This window comes from Simochromis diagramma, unplaced genomic scaffold (genome assembly GCF_900408965.1).
Source record: "Simochromis diagramma unplaced genomic scaffold, fSimDia1.1 OVJJ01000271.1, whole genome shotgun sequence".
NCBI lineage: Eukaryota > Metazoa > Chordata > Actinopteri > Cichliformes > Cichlidae > Simochromis > Simochromis diagramma.
The window spans coordinates 582,710-607,498 of record NW_024386909.1 but is presented as its reverse complement, the minus strand read 5'-3'; the positions used below and the strand labels follow the sequence as shown (position 1 = coordinate 607,498).

General features: G+C 39.8%; 1 protein-coding gene across 3 annotated transcripts in view; it reads left to right on the top strand.

Annotated features, from left to right (window-relative positions):
* Window positions 1-24,789, top strand: part of ntng1a (netrin g1a) — a 116,766-nt gene that overhangs the window by 42,542 nt on the left and 49,435 nt on the right. For all 3 annotated transcript variants that reach the window (XM_040036209.1, XM_040036208.1, XM_040036210.1), the window contains exon 3: window positions 13,695-14,338. In XM_040036209.1, the coding sequence (XP_039892143.1) occupies window positions 13,695-14,338 (644 nt within the window). The remainder of the gene's footprint in view (window positions 1-13,694; window positions 14,339-24,789) is intronic.

The window sequence follows — 24,789 nt, the reverse complement described above, 5'->3', positions numbered from 1 at the left end:
AATAAATAAAATAGGAGACCCTAAAGGCCTGAGCAAAAAAAGAAAGAAATGGAAAAGAGATCTTGTGAATCCGTAAGATGATGACTGATTGAAATATTTTTGACATCTCGAACATTCTCAGACCACTTTTGAGATAATTATAAGGATCTAAATTTACCTCCTGCTCTGGCCGCTGCTGACCGAGTCACAGAAGTGCTCATTAAGGGGAATAGATTCTTGACGTTCTCGTGGCTGTCTGTAGAGCCACTAATGAGGGGTGAAGCTTGATTGAAAAGCCTCCACTAGAAGTGAAATGTGATGGCACTTATACAACTGTAAGAGCTTTCAGAGCAAAAATCATGTGACGGACAATACGCTGCTCTGCTTGTTCTTCAATGGCAGCAAGCCAGACGCGAAGCTATTTCTCCTGACAGTGTTCGTTTTCATCACCGCTCGTGTTTTTGAGCTTTATAAGGACAAAAAAATTTTTTTTCAACACTTCCAAAACAGAATTGGGGGGGGGGGGGGGGAACTCTGGCATATATCCAAGAGCCAATATCTCGTTTTTGGTCTGAGGGTCAGAGCAGCCATTTGCAGGGGAATCAAATATCAATTAAATGAAAACACTCCAAACCCTGATTTTCTTACAGTCTTTTAACCCAAAGTCACGAGGTGTGTCAGTGAAAAACCTCTGTATGCCACACAAGACTCCAAACCTCTTAATAGACTAAAAACAATGCTAACATGTTAATAACTCATATCATTTACATTCTCATAACTTATTTCTATAAGTGACTTTACAATACCTTACACTTACAGACACAGGGACTTGCTTGGCTAATAGAAAATTAATGTAAAATAAATCAGAAGCAGCCGAACAGTTAATGAGTCATTTATCAGAAACTAATAATTACTCATCCAGGACATTATTAATGGTAAGCAATAGCAAAGTATCAATATGCTTAAAAGGAGCTACTGAGCAAATAGCGGTTTTGATGGTTTACTTTACTTGATTGGACACAGACGCAGTAGTGAATGGTGACGTGATCCTAAAGTTAAAGGGAAAGCAACTACAGGGTAAGTAATCAGTAATTGATTAGAAGTTACTGATTTGTGTCACTCAGTGTTTGGATCAGAGTTTATCTGCACTCATTAAACAGTGAGCTATTAATTCCATTAGAGACGATTATGAACTGCCCAATGATTTGCTGAAATATGTTGGTAGCTTTTGTGTAAACAATCGTGATCTATCAGATAGCCATGATTTAAGAGTTGTGTTAGAAATACTGACAACAACCTTGTTAAAGCCTCATAAATTAGTCGGTACAGCCAAGGGGCAGGTCGTTACAACAAATGACTTATTCTCAATAACTCTTTAATAAATTAGCTTAGCTTACTGTAAGGTTCACACGACTCTGTATTACTGGTTGAGTCAGCTCAACATTAAGAAGCATGTGTATGTAACATCATGTAAACACTTCACGTTAAAATTCTACCTCTCCATTTGCCACATCTGGAAGCAAGTCACACGCCGTGACAAGAAAAATACAAGGAAATACTCTCACCAAATATATACCAATGTGCTATGGTATGTATATGTTATGCTTAAATATTTCCTTGCACAAATACGGTGAAACAGTAAACACAAATTTTCAAAGCAGAGATCAAAAAGGTTATCCTAACATACGCATCTGTGTCGGTACAAAATTTTCCAAAGGTCATTGACTCAAATGTCACCAGAGGAAAACATGGGCTGCTCCAAATTCATAATCTAGTAACTGCAAATGTATGTTTGTAGCAGTCTGTCTAGTCGAGGTGGACATATTTTTACTGGATAAGTGAAAGAAAATAAATAGTGATGCTGGATGCAAAAGTCAGAGATCGGCCTATAGCCATTAGGCATCCATCATCATATGAAGGTCACAACTGGCCACAGTGTCGTGACCTTTCATTTAGGAGTTGTGGAAATATTTTATGCTGGACTAAAGTGGTGGAAATCAGTGATAGCATGAATGAACTATAAAGGTAAAATAAATATAGCGATGTAAACACAATAGCCTGGTCATTTTTAATCACATGATAAAACAGTAAACATTTGTTCTACAACATTTATACTCAATGGGAGAAAAAAGCACACGCACACGCTGTGGTCAGAAGTTTTCATACCTTGTTATCAGCGTGATGTCAGTGTGATTTTGGGCTTTTAATCATTTCTTCGAATTTCTTATTGAAGAATGACTGTACAGCAAACATCTTTAATGGCTTTAAAAAGCAAGAATTAGGTGCACGAGGCTGAATTTATTTTTAATTTTTTCTAATGGCTCAGATATGCATATATACACCCCACTATTGTTTTCTTAAATGTCTTTTAGCAGATTTGCACTTCGACCACACATTTTGATATCCATCAACAAGATTCTGGCATGATTCTGGGTGGATATTTGACCACTTTTCTTGACAAAACAGACAAAGTTTATTTAAATTTCTTGTTATCTTATCACAAACCGGCCTTTTAAACATAGTCCACAAGTTCTCAACAGGGTTGAGGTCAGGAAGGTCATTCCAGAAGCTTAAAGCAATATTGCACTTTTTCAATTTTTAAGTACTGATCAATCCAATGCGTGCTATCAGACAAATCCTATATGTACCAGTTGATCATGATCATGACTGAGAAGTTCATAAGTTGAGTCTTGTCAATTTAAAACACATTATAGCACCTTAAGCACTACTTATTAAAAGATTAACTTGTGAAGTAGCTGTTAAAGATGTATCCTGTGCAATCATCCCACCTTACAAAAGAACAAAGAATTAATTAAAAGCCCCAAATTACAGTGACATTCATCTCCATGATGAGTGTATGTAAACTTCTGACCACAACTGTGATCGTATTGCTCTGGTAACCTTTTTTCTGCTCCATTTTATTGCTAATAATTGTGCGACTTTGCTGGCAAAAGAGCTTGACCAGGTTGTTTTGCAGGTCATACAATCAACCAAGCAACCACACAAAAACACACAGGAGGGTTCCCCCAACACAGGCAAGAGAAACCAAACAAGCGTAACGCTTCACTTAATTTGATGTTAAAAAAGGGAAATGAAACCATAAATTGTCTACATGAAAAAAACTTAAAGGACAGAAGTAAAATATATGAATGAAAAACATCGAGAATTGTACTGAAAGTGAACTGAAAACAAGAACTACAGTAGATTACAATGATATTGTGTAAATAGCACCTCCCAGTTAGTAATTACACAGTAATTAAGAATTACAGACGCAACTTAGTGTCAAAGAGAAAAGTGGGAGTAGCGACAAAAACACTATGTAGCACAATAAAACTGAGAGAAAACTGAATGACAGGCTAACAAAGCAGCAAAGGAAGTCTCTTTCATAAAAGGACCGGCTACGGTTGTCACATTTTTTTTTAACATTATTAAGTCAACTCTCGTAAAGAGGATACCTTGAGAGCCCCAAACACTCACACAATCTTGTGTGAGTGTTCTGGCTTGGCAGGGACTGTTCCGAAATTACACAGTGATTATCTCCAGCAGGAAACTTGCTTCAAACAGCAATGTCACCCACCAGCTTCTGTACCTTTAAGCTTCCTCTGAGGGCATATTAACAGAGCAGCAGGGGAGCAGGCGGAAAGCATTGGTCTGAAATGTATTTAAAAGTCTGCAATCTGGATGGGCAAACAAAGCAACAGCATTAAGCTGCAACCCATGCAACACACCTCGACCGGGGACTGAGCAGGAGCGCCACAGCAGCAGTGGTGGAGGAAGATCAGAGCTTGCGTGAGGTTTTTATTTCCTGTCGCGGCGCGTCAGTTAATTGAATTGACCGCACTGTGCACTGTCCTGATGTGAGGCTCTACGTCTCTTTAACCTCCTGGTTCTGAGTGGATTTTACCTATATGTGCTCTGTTTGTTGTCTAAATTCTGCTACAATTTATCGATAAGATGAAAGAATTACTTCATCTTATCACGTCGTAGCACATCCTACTAAACTTTCTCCATGGCTGTAAAAGCTCTGTGTACTTTAAAATAATGCACTTAAAGCACACAGTGTGATACAATTCGCTGATGCAAAAACTAAATTCCCATGCTTTCCTTTGCCATACCAATAGTAACTGACGTCAGTGCCTTTCTATATAGCTCAAATATTCCTTTGTGTTTTCCACTCATTCGCCTTTGGCAAATGATCTGGAATTAATTTGTAAGGTAGGCTTATTGTTGCAGTCAGGCAGGGTTCGTGTCCACGGGGAGGAAGCCAGGGCAGCTCCCTGTGCTGGGCTTTAGACTCTTAGCTTGGTCAAGGTGACAGTGATCCATGTCTCTCTGGAGGGCCTCCATGTAGGATGTGTAGCACTATTATAACACTAAAAATACCAGTAGATTGAGAGATGGCAAGAGAGAAAGAATGGCGACAGGCGATGGAGTGGGGTAGACAGCTTTTGATGTAGCCTCAGCTTCGTGTTGTCAAGCCGTGAGGGATTTCACGGCTAGAAGATAAGGGGTGATCATGTCTACAGGTTTCTGGTCCTAATGTGTCGTGAAAAATTCCAAAGTCTTCGTTTTATCTGACAAGACAGTTTGATTGAGAGATGTAGCACTGCAGCAGCCAGTGGATCGATTATACCCTCGTGTATTAGTTCACTGCAGAAATGTCATCTTAATGAAAGAAGAGATGAGAATGACAGTGAAAAATAACCTTCCTCCATTTGCGATTTGGTGCAGGCAGCAATGCAGTCATCCAAAACATTTTTTTAGTAGTTTTTTACTACAAAAGAACCAAATCTACAGCACTGTATAGAGTTTTCCCTCCATGAGCCACACTTTGATATGCCAGGAGTAATATATAATCTATAAAATCTAACCAGCTCCAGACAGAAGTTAAACAGAAAAAGTTTGAAACTTATTTTTGGTTAAGTTACTTGTGCATTATTAATGCTCCATTACACTTTATAGACTTGGGGAAAAAAGGCTTAGGCTTTGAAATGATGCATACTTTTTTCTTTTTACATTTCAGCACACAGCCGTTACCACTGGGTCCTCTTTGAAAAGACCTCACAGATATGTAATTATTCTAAAAGTCTTCTACATAAGTGGTTTCCTGCTGGAGCAACTGTTGGCTACTCCTGGGGTAACCTCGTGTGCACTGGAGACAAACTGTCTTTGCAACATGCAAACTGGCTTTTGCATGTTGCACAACTTCTTAATTTCCTCAAATGCATGTTCACTGTACAGGAGGGAAGCAGTGAACTATACATTCATGTGCTGCATGAATAAATTTTCTTAATTTGGTGTTAAATGTGCCAGAATACAATGCCAATATACTGTAGCGGGCCATTAACCTGTCTCTGTTAAAGGTACACCTACAGCCATCAAACACTCCTTGGCTCTTGCTCTCAATGGTTGTACTTACCTCGCTCTCACAAATATAACATCTTTTAAGCAGGAGGTGTTGTCCTGTCCTCCAAACCATATCGCAGTGGCACCCTGTAGGGCCCGCATTGCCATATAAAAGATAATGGAATATAAAATTGTTTTTATATCCTCTGAATGTGCAGAGGCCGCATGCTGAAGGCTTTCCCGCTATTGTTTTAAGGCTCATGAATCTTCTAAATCGCTGCCAGTGATCACGATGAATGAAACAGGAGAACATTTACACATCGTCTCACCTCATAACCCCTCCACAGTCGACTGGACGGCCCATGCTGTGGTGCTTAAGGTGGCTGAATGGTGCAGCTCACTGCCTTTTGGATCACTATTGGATTTCCCCCAGTGGTGCTACAAAACAGCACATTTCATCTATCGGACCCTTTGAGCTGGTGGTCTGCAGTCAGTGCTTGTGTAGGGCTTCAGCACATTTCATGCTGAGTCTAAGCTCAGTATGCTGGTATATGATGGTTGTATATGATAGTCACATACAGGTTAGTGGTTCATATAGACACATTTTGACAGTCTTTACGGTCAACTTAGCTAACCGGCGGCTAGCTCCAACTCCAAAAAGTGTCTCAGCAAAAAGAGCAAATAAGCGAGAAGTGTATTGACTATTATTGCTTTGATATATTATTCTAAAACTTGATGATGTATTATTTTATTTTCCTTAATTGTTCCAGAGTTTAAGGCCCTCATCTTCCTTGTTTTGCATGATTAATGACCAGTAGCTGCACTGGTTTAGTAAAAAGTGTTTATATTAACATCAGCGCTAACATTATATGCAAAACCATGCTTTACACACACAATTGGCAGAGGAACCTGTCTCAGCATGTGTAAGTGTGGGATTTTAGGGCTCCCTCTGGGTTGTTGACCACAGTCCAGGCTGGACGACCTCCGGCCGACCCTGAGCCATTTGAAAATATGATTGTAATCCTTGTGAGGATTTGACCAGGGTGTCTATTACCACTGTAATCTGTCACACTGGCATCCAATATTCATTCCACGTCCAGGTTAAGCTCCTCTTTCTGTCTGCACCACCCATCACCATGGGAGACGGGGAGAGGGAGAGGAGGGATCCACTGAAGGTGTTGGCATGACTAGAGAGAGCGAGAGAAAGCGAGAGAGAGCGAGCGAAAGAGACTGAAATTGAGAGAGCAATGCTTCAATCAAGCCTCTGGGTTGGGGTGAAGAAATCTATTGTGGAACACAAGGTCTCATTAATGCAGCAGGGATAGCTTTAACCCCCAACCCCCACATCCTACACACATGCACGTACACACTTATACACACACCTGGCTGAGGAGAGAGAGGTACAAACATGGAAGAGAAATAGATTTATATATATATAAGGAAGGGATTATGGATTTCTGCAGCGGAGGTGGGAGGAATTCTACACTGTCAACAACAAAAAAAAAGATTTCCACAAACGGTACAAAGTTAGAGACATTTAACACAGAAATCACAGGAGCTTCTTGATTCATGTAAAACTGATGCCCCACTCTACTTGTGTTATTGTAGATTTATTTCTCATACAGAATGATGGTGCATCTTTTCCATTTCCACATGATTTTTTGCAGAATATGCAGAAGAACAATGTTTAGATTCCTTGAAAACAGTACAACCACACCAATACTGTTTTTGACTATCCCATTGCTATATAATATCCTGTTTTCTAATACAAACCACAGATGGATGGTTAATGTCCAGAAATGTTTCAAATCATTTTTGGTTCCTTTGATCAAATCTGCAGAGGCTGGAGGGCGGGTCAGTGAAATAAACAGGTGTTCTGAAGATGTGGTATTGATGTGTGCTTAGTGATAAACTGCAGCCACTCATCATCTGTCTTTGTCTCTCTTGTTTGTTACAAGAACCCGCAAGGAAGGATTGCTCGTGTGTTTTGGTTAGATGTCTGCCATATCTGCCATCATCTATAACACTAAATTACACATGGATATTACACTGATATGATGCGTGAAGTCTGTGACACAGTATCCACACCAGAGCATGGTTTCAGAGTGGAGTGATTTCATCAGCAAGGTCACTGGAGGTGTACCGCCTAAACTGTAAGATATTCACTGATTAATAACACTGATATGCAGTGATCACCTGATGAAAAGTCCCCCCATCGATTTAATATGCTTTATTTTTTTGTACTGCTTCTAATGAAGTAGTACAGGTCCTGCTCCAGTAAGTTCCTCTTAAAAGAGTAAGAAAAAAAAGATCAGGCCACATATTAAAATTGATTTATTTCTCTTATATTTAAACACTGATCCCACTCTGAAATGAGATTTCTTAGAACATGAAACAAAGAACAGGAAGCAAAAGAAAAAGGGAGCGAGTTGGAAAGACGAATCGATGGAGTGTGAATTCAATTTGCTATCTGGGTTCCACGTCCAAGACATCTGTCACACAAGCGGATTGGTTTGATTGGTGTGAGCCCATCTATCAAGATGGCTTGTCTGCAGTTAGTAAATTTATATTCCCTCAGGTCCTATCCTCCATCAGTGGTTACTGTGTGGCCAGGCCAAGGCTGTCAGCCAGCATGGTCATATCTTATTTTAAACCTCAGTAACTTATCTGCTCTTCTCTTCTTTTGTGTATGAATTCGCCCGTCTGCTCATCATGCATCCGCTGAAGCCTCCGTATCCAACTGTTTGGGTCAAAGATCCCTTTGAAATAAGGTTAATGCGACCCTTTGTTGTACAGGTGATGAGAAAATGCTAACAGGAGATCATAACAGCATGCTGTTTTTTCCACTATAGTACAGCATAGATACACATGGAGAATTTGCATAAAAGTAAGAATATATTTATTTTTTCTAGGATAATTGGTTTTGTTAAGTTTAATAGGACGTTTTAACTGCAGCTGCTTAAATTCCTGATGATTGTTCACTAAATCGTAGCAGTTACAGAGTCACAATAAAAGATCCAGGATCCGTAATTTGAAGCCAAAATGGTGTCTTGTGTTACTTCTGTGAGTAGCCTACAACAGGCAAATAGCTTAAACATATCTAAAAGCCTTTAGCCTGTAAACAAATAGGCAAACACTTCCCTGTGACCTAAACACTACAAATAACACTGGTCTGTTGAGTGCAGCTGAATGAGATGAGTCTAATTCATTACCCACTGTGTTGCAGCACTGCTGATTTTTATTCCTCTAGCCGGTTGGTTAAATTAGCCTGAACAGTTTGACTATAATGGGGACAACACCAAAGGAATTTAGAGCAGCTTCCTGATATTATCCACCCACAACCACATACTTGGTGGTATATGAACACCCACCTGCAAACACAAACACACTCACATGCACACCACTGCTCTCTCACACTATATCACTGCATCACAGTGCTAATAATCCAGTGTGTTTTGGGTTGGTTGACTGCATCTCTATTAGTGCCAATTTGGCATGACCTTTCCGCTCTTGCTATCTCAGCGCTGGCTTTGTAATCTGCGCTGGCTGCCCCCCATCTTGGCCACTTATCATCACACTGGGATTAATAGAAACATCTTTTGTAATTACAAAAATGCTGCTGTTGTCGTGCCGGGTCCTGTCAGATGGTTAAACGCGTGCCAAACCATTAATTCACTAGTAAAGGCCTTAGCACTACCCCACAGTAAAACACAGAAATCTAGTATTGATCTTCATAAAGGCGTATACTCAGCATTTTATCTCCTTGCTCTTCTCTGGCAGACCAGTGTGGTTATTGATCTTCATAAAGGCAGTATTTTGTCGTTAGGCGAGAAGCGGAGGAGACAGTAATGAAAGGTTTTTAACCTGCGTGTTCAGGGGATCGCAGGACCACTGGTCAGGGCTGCAAGGTGCTACATGCAGCAGATTTTCAGCTGCACGGCCACAGGGATCGATAGGGATACATCTTTGTCTGATTACTGTGATGTACCGGCACTTTGTGTGAGTAGCCTGGGTGTGTGTGTGTTTGGATGTTACAGTAATAGCTGATCATTGGATCAGCATTATTTAGACTTAAAGGAATAAGTAGGGTTGACCTCAGAGATGATATAGTTGCTCCCACAGAGACATCCTAAGACTGTTTACTTCAGCCACTGGCCTAAGCAAGTAAGTCACAGATGTGACCCCAAAACAAGTGCCTTTCAACTTTGTATAGCATGGCATACTATAAGCTGATGGGCATTCATGAGAAATTTGCTTCTTCAGACGTATTAAAGCCAAATCCTGCTCTAGTCATTTTGGTACACTAGGGAAGATCAACTGGCAGCTTTGGGGCCGAAAAACACCCCCAAAAACCTCAAACTCCAATGTAAAAGTGCCAAAGCCAGAGTTCATTACTGAGCAGATGCCAGAAATGAACAAATTCACAGCCAACCAGCATTTTTGGTCTCTATAGCTGTTTGATCTCCACTAACACTCAAATATAACCATCGTTACTGGGTGGTCGCAATGAGCCACACAATTCATCTAAGTTGACTTGAGTCGCTGATTAGTCATGATGGCTTGCTTCATACTTAATTTTGCTAACAGACCATCCAAGAAGTCTATGCTCAGGTCTTTTCTAGTGTCCAGACCACCATAGTGTCTGGAGATCCACCGTGCTGAACACTTCACCCTCATATCTACATAGATTCAATTCAAATTAATTCATTATTATTTATGTGAGCACTTAGAAAAAAGGAGAAAGGATTGGCTATAAGGTAATGTCAATGTGAAAGGTTTAAAAAGTGACGTAGCGTGGATGAGATTCAGTACAAAATCCTGCTGATAATATGTCTTTACTTGACTGATGTGTTGAATTCGGTTCAGAATGACATTCACGTCTGATGGAGTCTATTTACTACAATGAGCTAATTACAAAACTAAATTCTGCAGGAAAGCAAGTAGATAATGACTCAGTGTAAGAATGCATAGTATGATGTCAGCAGCAGCATTCATTATAACTAAAAACATAATTTAATAGGAAATAACATAAATAGTTTAGTTGCTATGTTAGAAACAGTGGGAAAATCTACAACAATAAATCCAAATTTTCTTCCTTCTTGAATCTTATATGAGCTCAGTTTTAGGTCTCTCTCAATAAATACACATTCCCAACAAGCCATAAAAACACAACTATTCTGCATGCCAAGTATGTTTTTAGAGACTTCCCCCACCCCCTAATCATGCATAACTGTCACATGTGACTTATTACACATCTGTCTGTGGCTGCACGGTGCACCAGATGCTGCAGTTAATGCCACACCTAACCTTCCGCCATTAAGTCGGTATAATAAAACCCAAGTGGAATTTTCCACTGCCAGCCTGCCTTCCTCTGTCACCGCTGTCCAGTACTGGGAGAAGCCTGTAGGGGATAGCCCAGACAGGATATTAATGGGTCCCTCCAAAAGTCAGAAGGCCTGACAGAGCCCTGTTTCATTGTCACCTTGCCTTGGAGGACGAGGAAAAACTTGCAAAGCTTATTAGGTGAATAGAGCTGTTTCTCACTCTAACTTACTCGATCTCTGCCTCGCCGCTTCATTAGACTGTCTTACATCAGAGACCCGCTCCTGTCCCTGTTTCCTCACCACATCGCCACACTCACTTCCACACGCACTCACACACACAGGGTGACATCTCCCACCTAATCAAGTAGTGGATTATCTTGTCCTGATAAATTGGAGCTTGTAGCACTTGAAAGGTCCTCTTGGAAGAGTGCCTCCTCCCCCTGACAGCTAGATCGAGCCCCCAGGGAGCAAGGAGAGAGAACATTGCCTGGTAATGATTTGTGGTAAATCGGACAAATGTTTTTGGAGAGACCTCTTTCAAGCAAGGAGCTTGATGAATTTAAAGAATGTGAAGAAACTCTGGAAACCTCAAGAGAAATTTCTGATGTGAAAATTATATGTTATGTGTGCATAATTTTTTTTTTTTGAATGAAGTTGATAAAAGTGATTCAACTGCCCACAAGATTTTGATGAATCTTTTAAAGAAAATGAAAAATAAAGTCAGACAAATATGAAGGCCAAAGGAAACTGAAAAGAAAGTCACTTTTTAGGAGGTATTTCTTTTATCATATAATTTTGTTATCTTTACATAAACTCTTATATGTTAAAAACAGAACAAGATCATTTTCCATACATATCACTATAGACTGAAGAATAATTTTTCATGGCCCAGCTTATCATTAGCTTATCCAGGCATGGCTGCCATATATAAGCAGGGGTTAAAGTGGCATTTGCCAGGGAGAATCCTAAGATCTGCTATAGCCATGTGGTGGTGCAGCACAGGGAAAAGAATCACATAGGAAATAAAAATGCAAATTTGCATAGTGAACTCCAAGTAGATTTGTTTTCTTTGCATACAGGATGTGATCAGCTGACCTTGGATGCTGCTGCTCTAAAGTCTCCTGCTTCTTGTAGATTTAATTGAATTAACTGACATATATAAGCAGCCCAATCAGATCAAACTTAAATGTCTGCTGCTTTCAATATAACATAACATTGACCATGAACACCACAGCCTGCTCTGCACCAGTCCAACCCAGCATTGTAAACCTTACACAGTACTGCAAACGAATTAATTTAGCCTCCATCAAGGAGTACTCAAGGACCCTTCAATTTATCTTTCAAGTTTTTTCAGAATGTAAAAAAATATAACTTCTGCAAAACATCATAGACGCTGTCTGACTTATCAAATGTCACTGTGCTCTTTTTATCTTTGAAAATAATCTCTTCTTCCTCTCCTGTCCTCTCTTACTGACGTCTTTCTCCATCTCTTAGACTAAACTGATCACACATTGTTGTTTTGTTTTCTCCCTGGGAAATACAGTGTTTGCAGACACACTGTGGTCCAGACTGCACAGAAACATTTTTTGTTTAGAAGTATTTGTTGAGTTGTTTGAAAAATTTATAGTTACCTGCCAATTCAAATGTTTCTCAGATATGCTTGCTGATCTAGTGTTAGCCAAAGCCCTCAGCTAAAGGACAAAGTTCCACAAGTACAACTTTATTGACATGAAATCATGAAATCACAGTGACAAAAAAAACAAAAACAAAAAAAAAAAAAAACATGGGTCGTCATACTTAGTACTATGCAAGTATCTCCATGACATCAACTGGAAACAATGCCAGACAGCAGCACTCAAAAAATGAACTCTCTTTACAGTACTATGTATTAAGCTAGGTTAGCTAGCTTAATGAAATTTTGTTACCAATTAATCAAAGGTGCTGTTCTGGATAATTCTGGTCCACATTAACCAACCCAGTATCACAACATACTGTGTACAGATGTGTATAGACACGCCAGTCCACCGTGTTCATGTCACTTGTCCATTTGCCTGTTCAAAATTTGAAATGTACACCCATGCAGAAGTTGCATTACCGGCAGAAGGAGATAATATATTTAAAGCCAAGAAGCTGAAGTGCAGAAAATGTATGAAATACATTGCAGGGTCCTTAATTGCTGGAAACGATTAAGCTAGGCAGGCTAGGCATATATATATATATATATATATATATATATATATATATATATATATATATATATACATACACACACACGTAATGTCTGTTTAAATGCTTTCCTTTGATTATTTTCATGTTGGCTTGAATTAAAATATTTCCCTCTGCTGTTACTGCACCTTACTGCAACTTCTGCAAGCGGGACATTTCACGTTTTGTAGAGGCATAGCGTGATGGACACGGTGGACCAGCGCGCCTGTTATACACTTTGCATGATATCGGGTTGCTTTAACCCCTGATAAGCATGCTTCAGGGACTTAAATCCTTATTTGAGGAAAATAGTCTAGAATCCTTGCTATAGTTTTTGTTTTTGCCCATAATGTCATTAAAGGGATGTGTTTTTTTAATGTTTAAATATCTGTGTGGGAACAATGGCCATAGTAAGGGTTCAGTGAGAAAAATAGTAGTTACTTGATGCACCTAATTATTTACACAAGCTTCACAATTTGGTTTGCCAAGTGATCAAATTTTAGTGGACACCTCTTTGTTCCACCTGGCAATAGGTTGTTGGCAGACTCTTAAATGATAAATGTGCAACACAAATCAGTGTGTCTTTGACTGCTTCTAATTGTATGCCCACTACTGAGACAACCTCACTCTTTTCCTGCTTGCCTTTCATGAATAGCTCATGTCTTCAAAAATCGCCAAATATCTTGGTGTTGCATGACATTTACAATTCAACTATTATATAAAGTTTTCTGAATAATCAACTCTGACAATGGCCTGATTTGTTCTTGTTAGTTGTTGTTGTGAGCAACATTTTTATTGCTTTCTCTTCTGCTCTTTGTTTCCTCTGTTCCCCTTATGTAGGAAAACCCTTACATGTGTAACAATGAATGTGACGCCACCACTGAAGAGCTCGCCCACCCCCCAGGGCTGATGTTCGACACTGAGGGCCGCAACCCCACAACCTTCTGGCAGTCCACCTCCTGGAAGAAGTACCCAAAACCCCTACTGGTCAACATCACTCTATCTTGGAACAAAACCATTGAGCTGACTGAAGACATTGTCCTCACCTTTGAGTCAGGCCGACCCGAACAGATGGTCCTAGAAAAATCACTAGATTATGGACGAACCTGGCAGCCCTACCAGTTCTACGCCACTGATTGCTTGGACGCCTTCACCATGGAGCCCAAGACGGTGCAAGACCTAACTCAGCATACCCTGCTGGACATTATCTGCACCGAGGACTACTCACGAGGGTACGTGTGGAAGAACGACAAAACTGTACGCTTTGAGATCAAGGACCGATTTGCACTGTTTGCTGGACCCCGGCTCCACAACATGGCCTCACTTTACGGCCAGCTAGACACGACCAAGAAGCTGAGGGACTTCTTTACCATTACTGATCTGAGAATCCGCCTGCTTCGGCCTGCCACAGGAGCAACGATGGTGGATGAGAACAACCTGTCCAGATACTTCTATGCCATTTCTGACATCAAAGTTCAGGGCAGGTAAGGCATAAAATAATCTGTACAAATACTGTTTGATGGACTCAAGGCTGGATTACCAAAAACGAAAAGGGGGTTACAACCCATGAGCCTCAGACTGCAAGGGACTTTAAAAAAGCTAGGTCCAGTGTTTGTCTTAACTTTGATAAGTGAGTCAGTTCAAATTTTCATATAAATTGGCAGTGAATCAGTTATCGGCCAGCAGGGGCGTAACAAAAAAGGTGCCCATATAGGTTAATCTAACAATGAGTTGACTCATTCATTGTAAGGATCCTTTTAGAATCGACTGTTTCATTTTTTTTCTATATTTTCTATATTCATTATTACAACTACAGTGCAGCTGCCAAGAAGTGAAGAAAATGTGTTGACTGTTGTCCATTCTTTCCAATTAGGCAGTGGATCTATAATGTTGTGCAGAGTTCACCAGTTGTCAGCATGTCTTAATTAACCAAGCAGCTTACAGTTTGCTGAAGCACACTCTACTTTAGACAAGAATTCACTCAGCTGTCTTTTAGCCCACGGAGCACATCAGATGTAACATTTCAGCCATCAGGTCACTGTACGCTGTAATTAGTGTTTGATTTACAAAGTCTCTGGAGGGTCATATAACATCAAAACAAGACTCCGCTGTAGTGTTAGCGCAAAGGTTAACGAAAGCTTCCCCCGCTTCGTGACGCTATAATACAAGAGTCAGTGAGGCGTCGACTTAAGTGGATCTGTTTTACACCGTGTAGTTTTTCAATTTAACAGACGTGAATGCGGTAGTGTGGGTGGAGGAATGAAGATTTAATTACTCATGTTTTGCTCTTCACATGTGAGAGACTCAGCTGTACAGAAGCACAGTGTGCAGAACGTCACAACAATTCGAGGAAATATGTGGAAGTGTTGAAGTCGGGCTGGCACACAGCAGTGCGTGTGTTGCAGCTTTTCTCAGCCTCAAGACAGACTTGGAAAGAGGACTAGAAATATAAACATCAGCAGTGTCCTGTTCAGTCTCATCAAATAATTGTTTGAGCCAGTGTAGTTGTTGGGGAAAAGTAAATCAAAAGTTCTGAATATGAGCATCAACACTTGATAAGAATTTAGAAATGACGTCATTCTCATCATACTCATGGCATTGCATGTTTGTGTGGCTCTGATAGTATTCACGTTATATTGCCAAATGCCTTATGATTCTCTAATTTGTTGATTTGCTTAATATGCTATTGAAATTGCCTACAAATATACTATGGATCGCTCTAATGCACAGTAAATGGGCAGGTACCCTTCAGCACAAAGGCTATTATAATGAATGCTTCTCTCAGAAATTGAATTTTTGACTTTTCTCGTGATTGAGAAGGTCATTCAGCAAAAATAACTGGAGGGAATTTACTAACACAAAAGAGTTGGACGTGGCATCCATTTAACACACGGTGAAATGAAGAGGGCTGTCATAAGAGCAGATTATTTATTCTATCTGACTAATCATGACCGAACTCATACATCGCTATGGGGCTGTATATTTGAGCAATGGCATTGCGGCACCGTCGGGCCGTGGTCGTTTACCAGCCTGCTGCTTTTAGAGTGACGCTCGACTAAGAAATATTCCCCACTGTTTACCAAAGGTAACACACAGTTCAGCCATAATGAGATACACTCTACACAGAGAGGCTTCACTCTGCTCCCCCCCCCATGGCGAATCACTGCTCAGCTCCTTTCTCCATGCGTCGTATACTAGACATAAGCTCCTTAACCCCCAGAATACAGTTCTGTGAGACGCGCCAGGAAAGTTTTCGCTGGGGCAGTGAGGTTGAATCTGGCATATTTTACTGTGCTGGACTCATCTACCATCCGCCTGGATCAGAAGCAGGAGTGGGTGTGGAGGAAAATACAGTAGGAGAGTTTGCAGATTTTCTGCCCTTGCCACAACAGTGCGAGAAACAAAGAAAGGAACCTAAGCTCTTTGCCAAAGTAGGTCAACCTAAAAATGAGAGAAGAAGCGCAGTTTTGCAGAAGCAGTCCTCTTTGCATCTTTAACATATAGCTAAAGTTGGTACAGGGACGCCAGGAGTGTCATGCATGACCATTCTATTATAGCTGATTACAAGAAAGAAACAGACCAAAGGCACAAGGGACCGAAAAATCAATGCTGAGAATTTCAAATCAAACCAAGCATGAAGCTGCGAGATGGATGTGAACAATGCATTTTGGCTGGTGACTTAAATGAATTTGACACCCTCACTGTTTCATTGTATCAGCTAAGCTAAATGGATGTATGCAGAGAGACACTGTGGTGGGTTAGGGGGAATTTTCTAATTATCTACTGTATGACTTTGGAGTAATTGCTCAAACACCCTGCCCCCCTCCTTTTTTTTACAAGCTTTACAGTAACTACAGCCGTAGCCAGAGAGACAGTTTCACCAACTGTGTCCCTCTCTTCACTCGATCTCCCCTTCCTTTTCCTTCCTCCTGCTTCTGATCAATATAGTGTAATTAAAGCTGGAGAAGATTCAGGCTACTAAAAGATCTCTTTCTGGCTATCGGTTTTTCTGTTTCAGGCCTGTATACATCAAACAGTTTTATATATATTTGTGTGTGTTTGTGTGTGTGTGCCAATCACATACCCACAAAAGCACTTCCCACTATCAAACCAAGAAAAATACAGCTAATAGGAAGAACTGTAGGTGGGATTTCTGGCACTTCTTTTTTTAATCACCGTCACGGTTTTTAATTGCCAAAATCTACCAGGACAATCCTTTTAGGCCAGAGATTTAAATAACCTCCCAATCTGGCAACAGATTGTTACAAACCTTTTTCCCACTGTCAGTGCATAAAATATCATTTAAGAACCATCATGAACTACTTTTCCAGCCTGTTTCCACCCTGCTTGTGTTAAGCAAATGATTTGATAAGTGAAGAGAAAGTTTGTTTTAACAATTTATCCCTCTGCCTGGAAGTTGTGATTCAATTTCCAGAGCATATATGTGCAGAAATGGAAATATCATGGATCATTGGATTTTTTACATTTTTAATATATTCGTTTTTACTTTTTAAACCATTTAACATATGACCCTAAACTATGAATTACCTAACAATCATTTTCATTGTACACTTATTGATGAATATGTTCAGTTAAAATAAGGACAAAAGGATTTTTTAACAGTAGAACCTTGAATTTTTAAACATATTAGTTTAGTTTTCTTTATAAATCATTCATTATTCAGAATTAATTAAGGAAAAAAAAAACGCGGGGTCAATATTATTACCTTACTGAAAATCTGACATTTTTCATTGACCCATAGCACAAACCACTCCTGTGCAATGACCTGCTTTAACTTGTTCAAAGCTTGTAAAATCACACCAAAAGTGAGGTTTATCTTCTAATTTACACACTATAAATAAATTGGGTTAGGCTTTGAGTTGTCACTTAAGAAGGGATCAAGCTAAAAACTAAAGAAATCAGTTTTGATGCTCATAAAGCAGGACATGGATATATAAATTTATTACAGCTTTTCAGATGTCACGGTGTCATCGACAGGACTGAAGTATTATCAAGAATTATAAAGAGAGCACCACCGTCCAGAACAAATCTGACAGTGGTAGAAAGCAAAAGACTTTAAAAATAAATTAGTGAGAGGTGTGTCTAATGACCACTGAACAACTGCCAAGACACGAATGAATGGCTTATCCAAGTCTAGAACTGTAGTCTCAAAGATGACAGTCCCAGAAGTCTGCACAGGAATGGACTGCCGGGCTGTGGAACAAGAAAAACTCCTCTTCTGCAGAAGACATGACTTCAGGCCACAGTGAGGTATGGTGAGGGAAGTGCATCCTTAGAACAGATGAGACAAAACTAAAACTCTTTAGCCACAGAGATGCTGTTTGGAGAAACAAGGGAGAGGCATACAACCCAGAGAACACTGCCTCGACAGTACATGGTGGTGGGAGTATTATGCTTCAGTACGTCTGGAACTGGGAATCTTGTCAAGATGGAAGGAATCACCAAAGGAAGAAGGATATGGGAAGATATTAAAAGTAAACCTCAAGCAGTCAGCAACAAAACTGGATCCAGGTCATCCTGAGTCTCCCAACACTACAGCGAACCAAAACACACGTCATTCCTGGTGAAGAACTACCTCCAAAAGACCAAACATGACTGACCTGCACGGAGCCCTCACTTAAATCACAATGAAATTCTGTGAAGTGAACTGAGGACCAGGATTTCACGCCAGAAGATCATCAACTCTGAAAGACCTTGAGAGATTCACCTGGGAAGAATTGGGTGGGATTGCTCAGGGGACGGACCAATAATTTGGACAACCAACATTTGGTTTCGGTGTCCAAAATTAAACATCCATCCATCCATTCTCTTCCACTTATCCTTGTCAGAGTTGCGAGGGGGCTATAGCCTATCCCAGCTGTCTTAGGGCGATTAGGCAGAGTACACCCTGGACAGGTCGCCAGTCTGCCGCAGGGCTAATACATAGAGACAGACAACCATTCACACTCACATTCACACCTATGGGCAATTTAGAGTAACCAATTACCCTATCCCCACTAACTGCATGTCTTTGGACTGTGGGAGGAAGCCGGAGTGGAACCTTCTCTCTCTTCTCTCTCCAAAATTAAGCAGCATTTGGGAAATAGTTAGATTTTACTGCAGTGAGTCATTCAATTTGAATGAATCACTACAAGGAGCAAACTGATAGCCGTGCGGTACTGTTGATGAACAAACCACATGACCACATCAAATACATGCTGCAGTTTGAAATTCACCTGCCATCTTACACTGTCACCATGTAATAAAGGTAACAAGTAAACAATCAGTGAATAAGTAAGTGAGTATGCTAATTTACATAGTGCTATTCGAAACAAATACTGCATAAACTAAGTCTACTGAAGATATTTTTGATAAAGATTATTTCTTGTGATGCAATGATCCAACTTTTAGCTTCAACACAATATTGATATTATTGTTTTGGGTATCTGCCGACATTAATTACAGATCCAAACTTTGTAAAATAACAGCACAGTCTCATTTCAGCTCTGTGTATGAGTCATTAGGCTAATGTATACTGTGTCCTTTACACTTGTGCTATTTTCTCATTTCATTTACCTGGGTTAAAAAAATAGGTTGTTCATTCTTAAGTTTACATTAATAAGCAAAGAATACACTCCACTCCAAATAAAAAAATTTGGATTATAATCATTTCTGATCTTATATTAAATCATATCTGAAAATTGATTTTTTTTTTTAACAAAACTGGCATGAAATTGATCTGTAGCAATCGTATTACTGTGCCCATTCTCACTGCCCACAGAATATAATCACGTCATCATGCCTTCACAATTTAGTCTTCATTCCCACCCACCCAAAGGAATATGTGTGTGTTTTTGGCATTGTGTGTGTTTGATGAATTGCTTTGAAACCACTGTAAATCTGCATTGCTGCACGTTTTGCAATAATTGTACATCACTTAGAATGAGTTGTCGCTGCTATAGCGGTGTCATTACTGTATTATCTTTTTGGCTCAAATCCACAATACTACAAAAAAATGGCAATGAAAGGAAAGCTTTTCATCTGTGGAATGCAGAAACACACCATCTGTAAGGGATTAAACACTTCATCTCTCCTACAGACCATAGGTCGCACTATTGCTGCATTATAATTGCAGTATAGTTCAGTCCGTGTGTGCTATGGATACAGCTGTTCCAACTACAGATCAGCAATTTGGTGAGTGATGGCTCCATCGAAACTCCCCTGAGGCAGGAATAAACAAGAAGTCGATCTGCTTTTTTTTTTTCGCTCTCTCTCTCGCTCCTTCTCCCTCCACAGTGCTTGGCTTGCTCTTAGGCCTGCCTGTAGTCGACAGATAATCTATTTGTGCTAATTTCATGTTTCTTACTGCCCACTTCCCCCTTGAATAAGTCATTTCACTTGTCTACCCTCTTTAGTCTCTCTCTGTCTCTTTTCCTCACTCTCTGCCGCCATGAGCATCTATTTACATCTAGCTGTGCTCTGCATTTCATCCATTTTTTTTTTTTTACCAGCATTTTACATTAGTCACTGTGTGGGAGAATGCCATGTTTGTAGGACAGGCCAAGAGACTGGACCAGATAACTTTGCACCATCTGTTAAAAAACCACACCACATGTTAGTTTGATGGCTGCAATCAAATGACCCAACGGCCTTTTGTTGGTTGAGAACGATGTGTTAAGTGAGCCATTTCAAGAGGTAATGAGGCTGTAAGACAAAATATCTAGTGTACGAGTATGTCTCTGTCCATGACGGTGGAGGGAGACTCATCAAAGAGAGACAAAGGAAGTATGATGTGGCTGTCACTCAAAGGCCAGAGCTGAGAAAATAGTGTAATCATAGACCCAATTCAGTTACATTTACGAGATACTGTGGTGTCTAAATTTAAATTATTTCCACATATAGGCCCATCTCATTCATTCCAAGCTATTGATTATTTTTATTTTCAACTAATCTGCAGCATATTAATGCATAATCTTGCAGCAGCTTGGGATGCGGCTCAGTTTAACTGTTTCATATACAGTGTTGTACACAAGATACATTTGAGGTGTTTCAATTTAATCTGAAATAAAAAAGAAGCAGAATAAAGCAAACAAAGAAGAGTTTTTGGAAGAAGTCTCATTTTTATTGTTAAATACACAAAAGTAAATAAATAGCACACAAAAAACACATTCAGAAAAAATTGACACATCTCAGGTTCATCAATTTATTGCAACCATGTTAGCAACAAACATGTCCTATTGACCTTCATCAAGGCATGAGAGAAAAATATTTTTTTATCAGAAAAAAAAAAATCTTTAATAGTGGAACTGTTGGGGGCATTTTGAAAGAAAGATTTAACAAAGTAAGCATTAAAGATGAGGCATTAGTGGTTTTATTAGTCTTACAAATAACTTAGATATTTTCATTGTCCATTGTAAGGGTAAAATATATTTTAAAATACACTAATAAACAATGGGTAGAACGATACAAGAGAGCACGACACATTGTAATAATTTAATTATTGTAGAAGACCTGCAGTCTCTCTCATCCACCGTCCACACTGTCCTGCCTCAGTCTCCAGCCCTCCACCTCCTCTGCTCCTCAGGCCTGAAATACTGTAAAATCTGGCTACTCTGCTCCGGATTTCACTCTTTATTTGTTCATATTAGAACTCCACCACACTCTGGACTCTGTGTTCAGTTCAGCTACACTTCCTGTGCCAACAACACAGCCAGCAACACGCCAGTTCTCCACACCTTCCATCACACACTGACCCACCCTGACCCACAACATCCATCCATGACCCACTCAGCCCTGCAGTAATTATTCATTTTTTTATCTAACTGCAGTCTCCTATATATTCATCTACCAATCGCACCTCCCTAGCTGTGGCACACTACATAATAAAAATGTGTATAACAGATACATGTTGCTAGGAAACCAAGCATGCCACAGATTTTTTTATCCCACACACTGGCGAATTCCTTATATGATGAATAAACACATTATAGGAAAAGTTCAATAGAATTCAGTTAAATTAGGTTTGATTTATCAAGCAACCTATCACAACAACAATCACCTCAAGGTGCTTTATATGTAAGTTAGAGACCGTACAATAATATGGAGAAAACCCCAACAATCAGATGACCTTTGAGCAAGCATTTGGGGACAGTGGGAAGGAAAAAACTCCCTTTTACCAGGAAGAAACCTCTGACAAAACCAGATGCAACTGGCTGAGGGTGAAGGGAGGAGACAGCACAAAAAAGTAATGACTTATGAGATGGTTTATTTTAACAGAGTTAAGGGGTCGAAATAATCTGAAAAGTAACTAGTAAAATATTGACCTACTGACCCCAAGTTTTCAGATGAACTCATACCTCTTCTCAATAGTTCATAGTCACCACTCTGGAGACGTTTTTGTTTTTCTATTTGGCCCAGCTTTAGCCTGCTTTAAATGGCTCTACAGTACAACGAGTTTGCTTCTGGTGTGAGGACTGAGATCCACTTCATAGCTTAAAGGAAAATAGATATTGACATCTTGGTTGACAGCCGTGAGGAAATGCTATGCTTTTGATGGGCCTTCATTTATCTCAGAAAGCCTCTTTCGCTCACATTATTATCTAGCATCTGTGTTCCCTCAGCTAGCTACCACACAGCCGCCGTTGCCTCTTTATGTCTCTCGCTTCCTCCGTCCATCAACACCAAATCACCTGTTGCTCCAGACTTCATGTCTTAGCCATTTCTTTACCTCCGTGTCTTTGATCCTCCTCCTTTAGTTCATCTCTAGCTGACACCCTCCCAGCTTGAGATTGCCAGGTTGAGGAGCTCAAAAGAAATTTTTATCAGTTGGAGCAGAAACTTTACTGTGCTGGAAGAATCTGCTTCAGAAGGCTGTAAGAGCTTTGAAAATTGTGCATACTAGATGTAAGGTTGTTTGGACAAGAGCATCTGAGTCTTTGGTACCAACCTGCAGCTGCAGAGAGGTGGAGGCAAGCAGGCGAACGCTGATATACGCCTGCACAAACTAAATCCTGGTATGATTTATTAGCGCCATCTGTCCCTGTAAAGTATTTAAAAACTCAACAGAGTCCTCGTCTTATTCTCTTGCAACTCATGCTGTGACATCTCCATTTTTAAACCTCTTGTTAACGTCAGTAATGAAAGCAATACTACTTGAGTGGAGCATTTAGTATTGACGGTCCAGTACCTAACATGTACCAGTCTGAAGCCAGCTGTCGTGGGTGTGTTCCCCTGTGAGCCCTATTAATATAGAAAGTTACCTCCCATCCAATTAATCTGATATTCCCAAATGCAAAAACTTGCCCAAACACTACACATATGAACCGTGAAGGTAAAACAGAGAAGGGAAAGAGCAAGTTTGAAGGATTCGGCAGTGCACAGGCCACAGGAAGAAAACATATCGCGGTAGCAACAGCAGAGCATAGTGCATCGTATTTAGAGGCCACAGCTGTGTGAAGTCATCTGTATACAGCTAGTGGCAAAGTGTCGCCACATCTGTGTTCTCTGTGACAGTGGACAAAAATGGAGATTATTCTTGGATGGTGAGACCAAAGTGTTGTGAGCAGTAATGTACCCCGTCAATCAAGGCTGCCTTAATTAACTGCTATAAAAGGCACTTGGTACATTTTTATTCTTTTTTATTTTAACTTATTTTCAGTTTTTTTAAGGAATTCATTCCTGGTTGATTTGTTGACACCTGTAGTTACTGTTAGTGAGAGCAAGGATGGATGATTACTGCATGTCACAGAACTCTGGAGGCGACAAAGAAAGCTGCTGCCTTTATAATAAAGACATCAGTTACAATGTAACAAGTGTAGCAATGTAACAGTTACAAGGTAAATGTAATTATTAAAAAATACATTTTTCTAATGAGAGTAATGTCATGTTATCTGAACTATAGCGCAGCATTTAATGAAACACCTTGTCTCTACCAAAGCAGTCATTTTTCCCATGAATAAAACCTTTAGCATTACATGCTCATTCCATTCATATTCACCTATTTAAGACGTTTAGGATGTAACCTAAAACCACCGAAACCCCCAATTCTGAGATAACAGGTATCAAAACAGTGGTTATTAACTTCCTGTGAACTCAGGCTTTCTGCTGCAGGATCACTGCACACTTTCACAAAAGGGGGAATTTGACATCTTTTGAGTCTTTTCTTTCAGCACAAAATTATTCAACTGACCACCGAATCTTGAGAGTCTGCCTTCAAAAGGAGAAAAATAAATACCCTAACTCATATTCACAGATTTATTTCAGTGCATTTCTAACATGACAGGTGCACACAGCCCTGTATCCTTGTCCTGATATGTTAAAGGTTAGACACAATGTTCAGCTCTGACACTGTCCCACAGAGTAACGAAGGAGGCGCGGGAATCGCTTCAGGTTGTCACGAGATCAAAGTGGAATTAATTTTATTGATTGACGAGGTATTCTCAGTGATAAATAGCAGAGAAATGTAGCTGATCAATTTTCTAATCTGTGTCCATGTAGCTGCAATACCAGCAGTGTGAAAAAAAAGTATTTAAAGCAGATTAGAAATAAGCAAGATGACATTTTTACATTTCTTACACAATCAGCTGAATGCAAATTCCAGTGACAATGCACTACATGCATTTTATGCTGTTGTAATTTTAGAGCTGAGGTACAGCTTAATAAGTTACCTATATAAACATAGATATGTTTATATAGATTTAGTACAAATTTCCTAAATGGTGAACTTGAAGTGGTCTGTAAATAAAGATGACAGCGAAGTGAAAAGATGACTCTTCCATCCAACTTAAAAATTACAAATTAAAAATAAGGGGGCACCTTTATAACACTGCACACTCTTAGACTCAGTATATCTCACTAAAGCTCATGCTACACCCCTCAGGAGAGGACAGACTGAGGGTTAGACTGCAGACCAATGTCAAAGCACACAGGGAGGAAA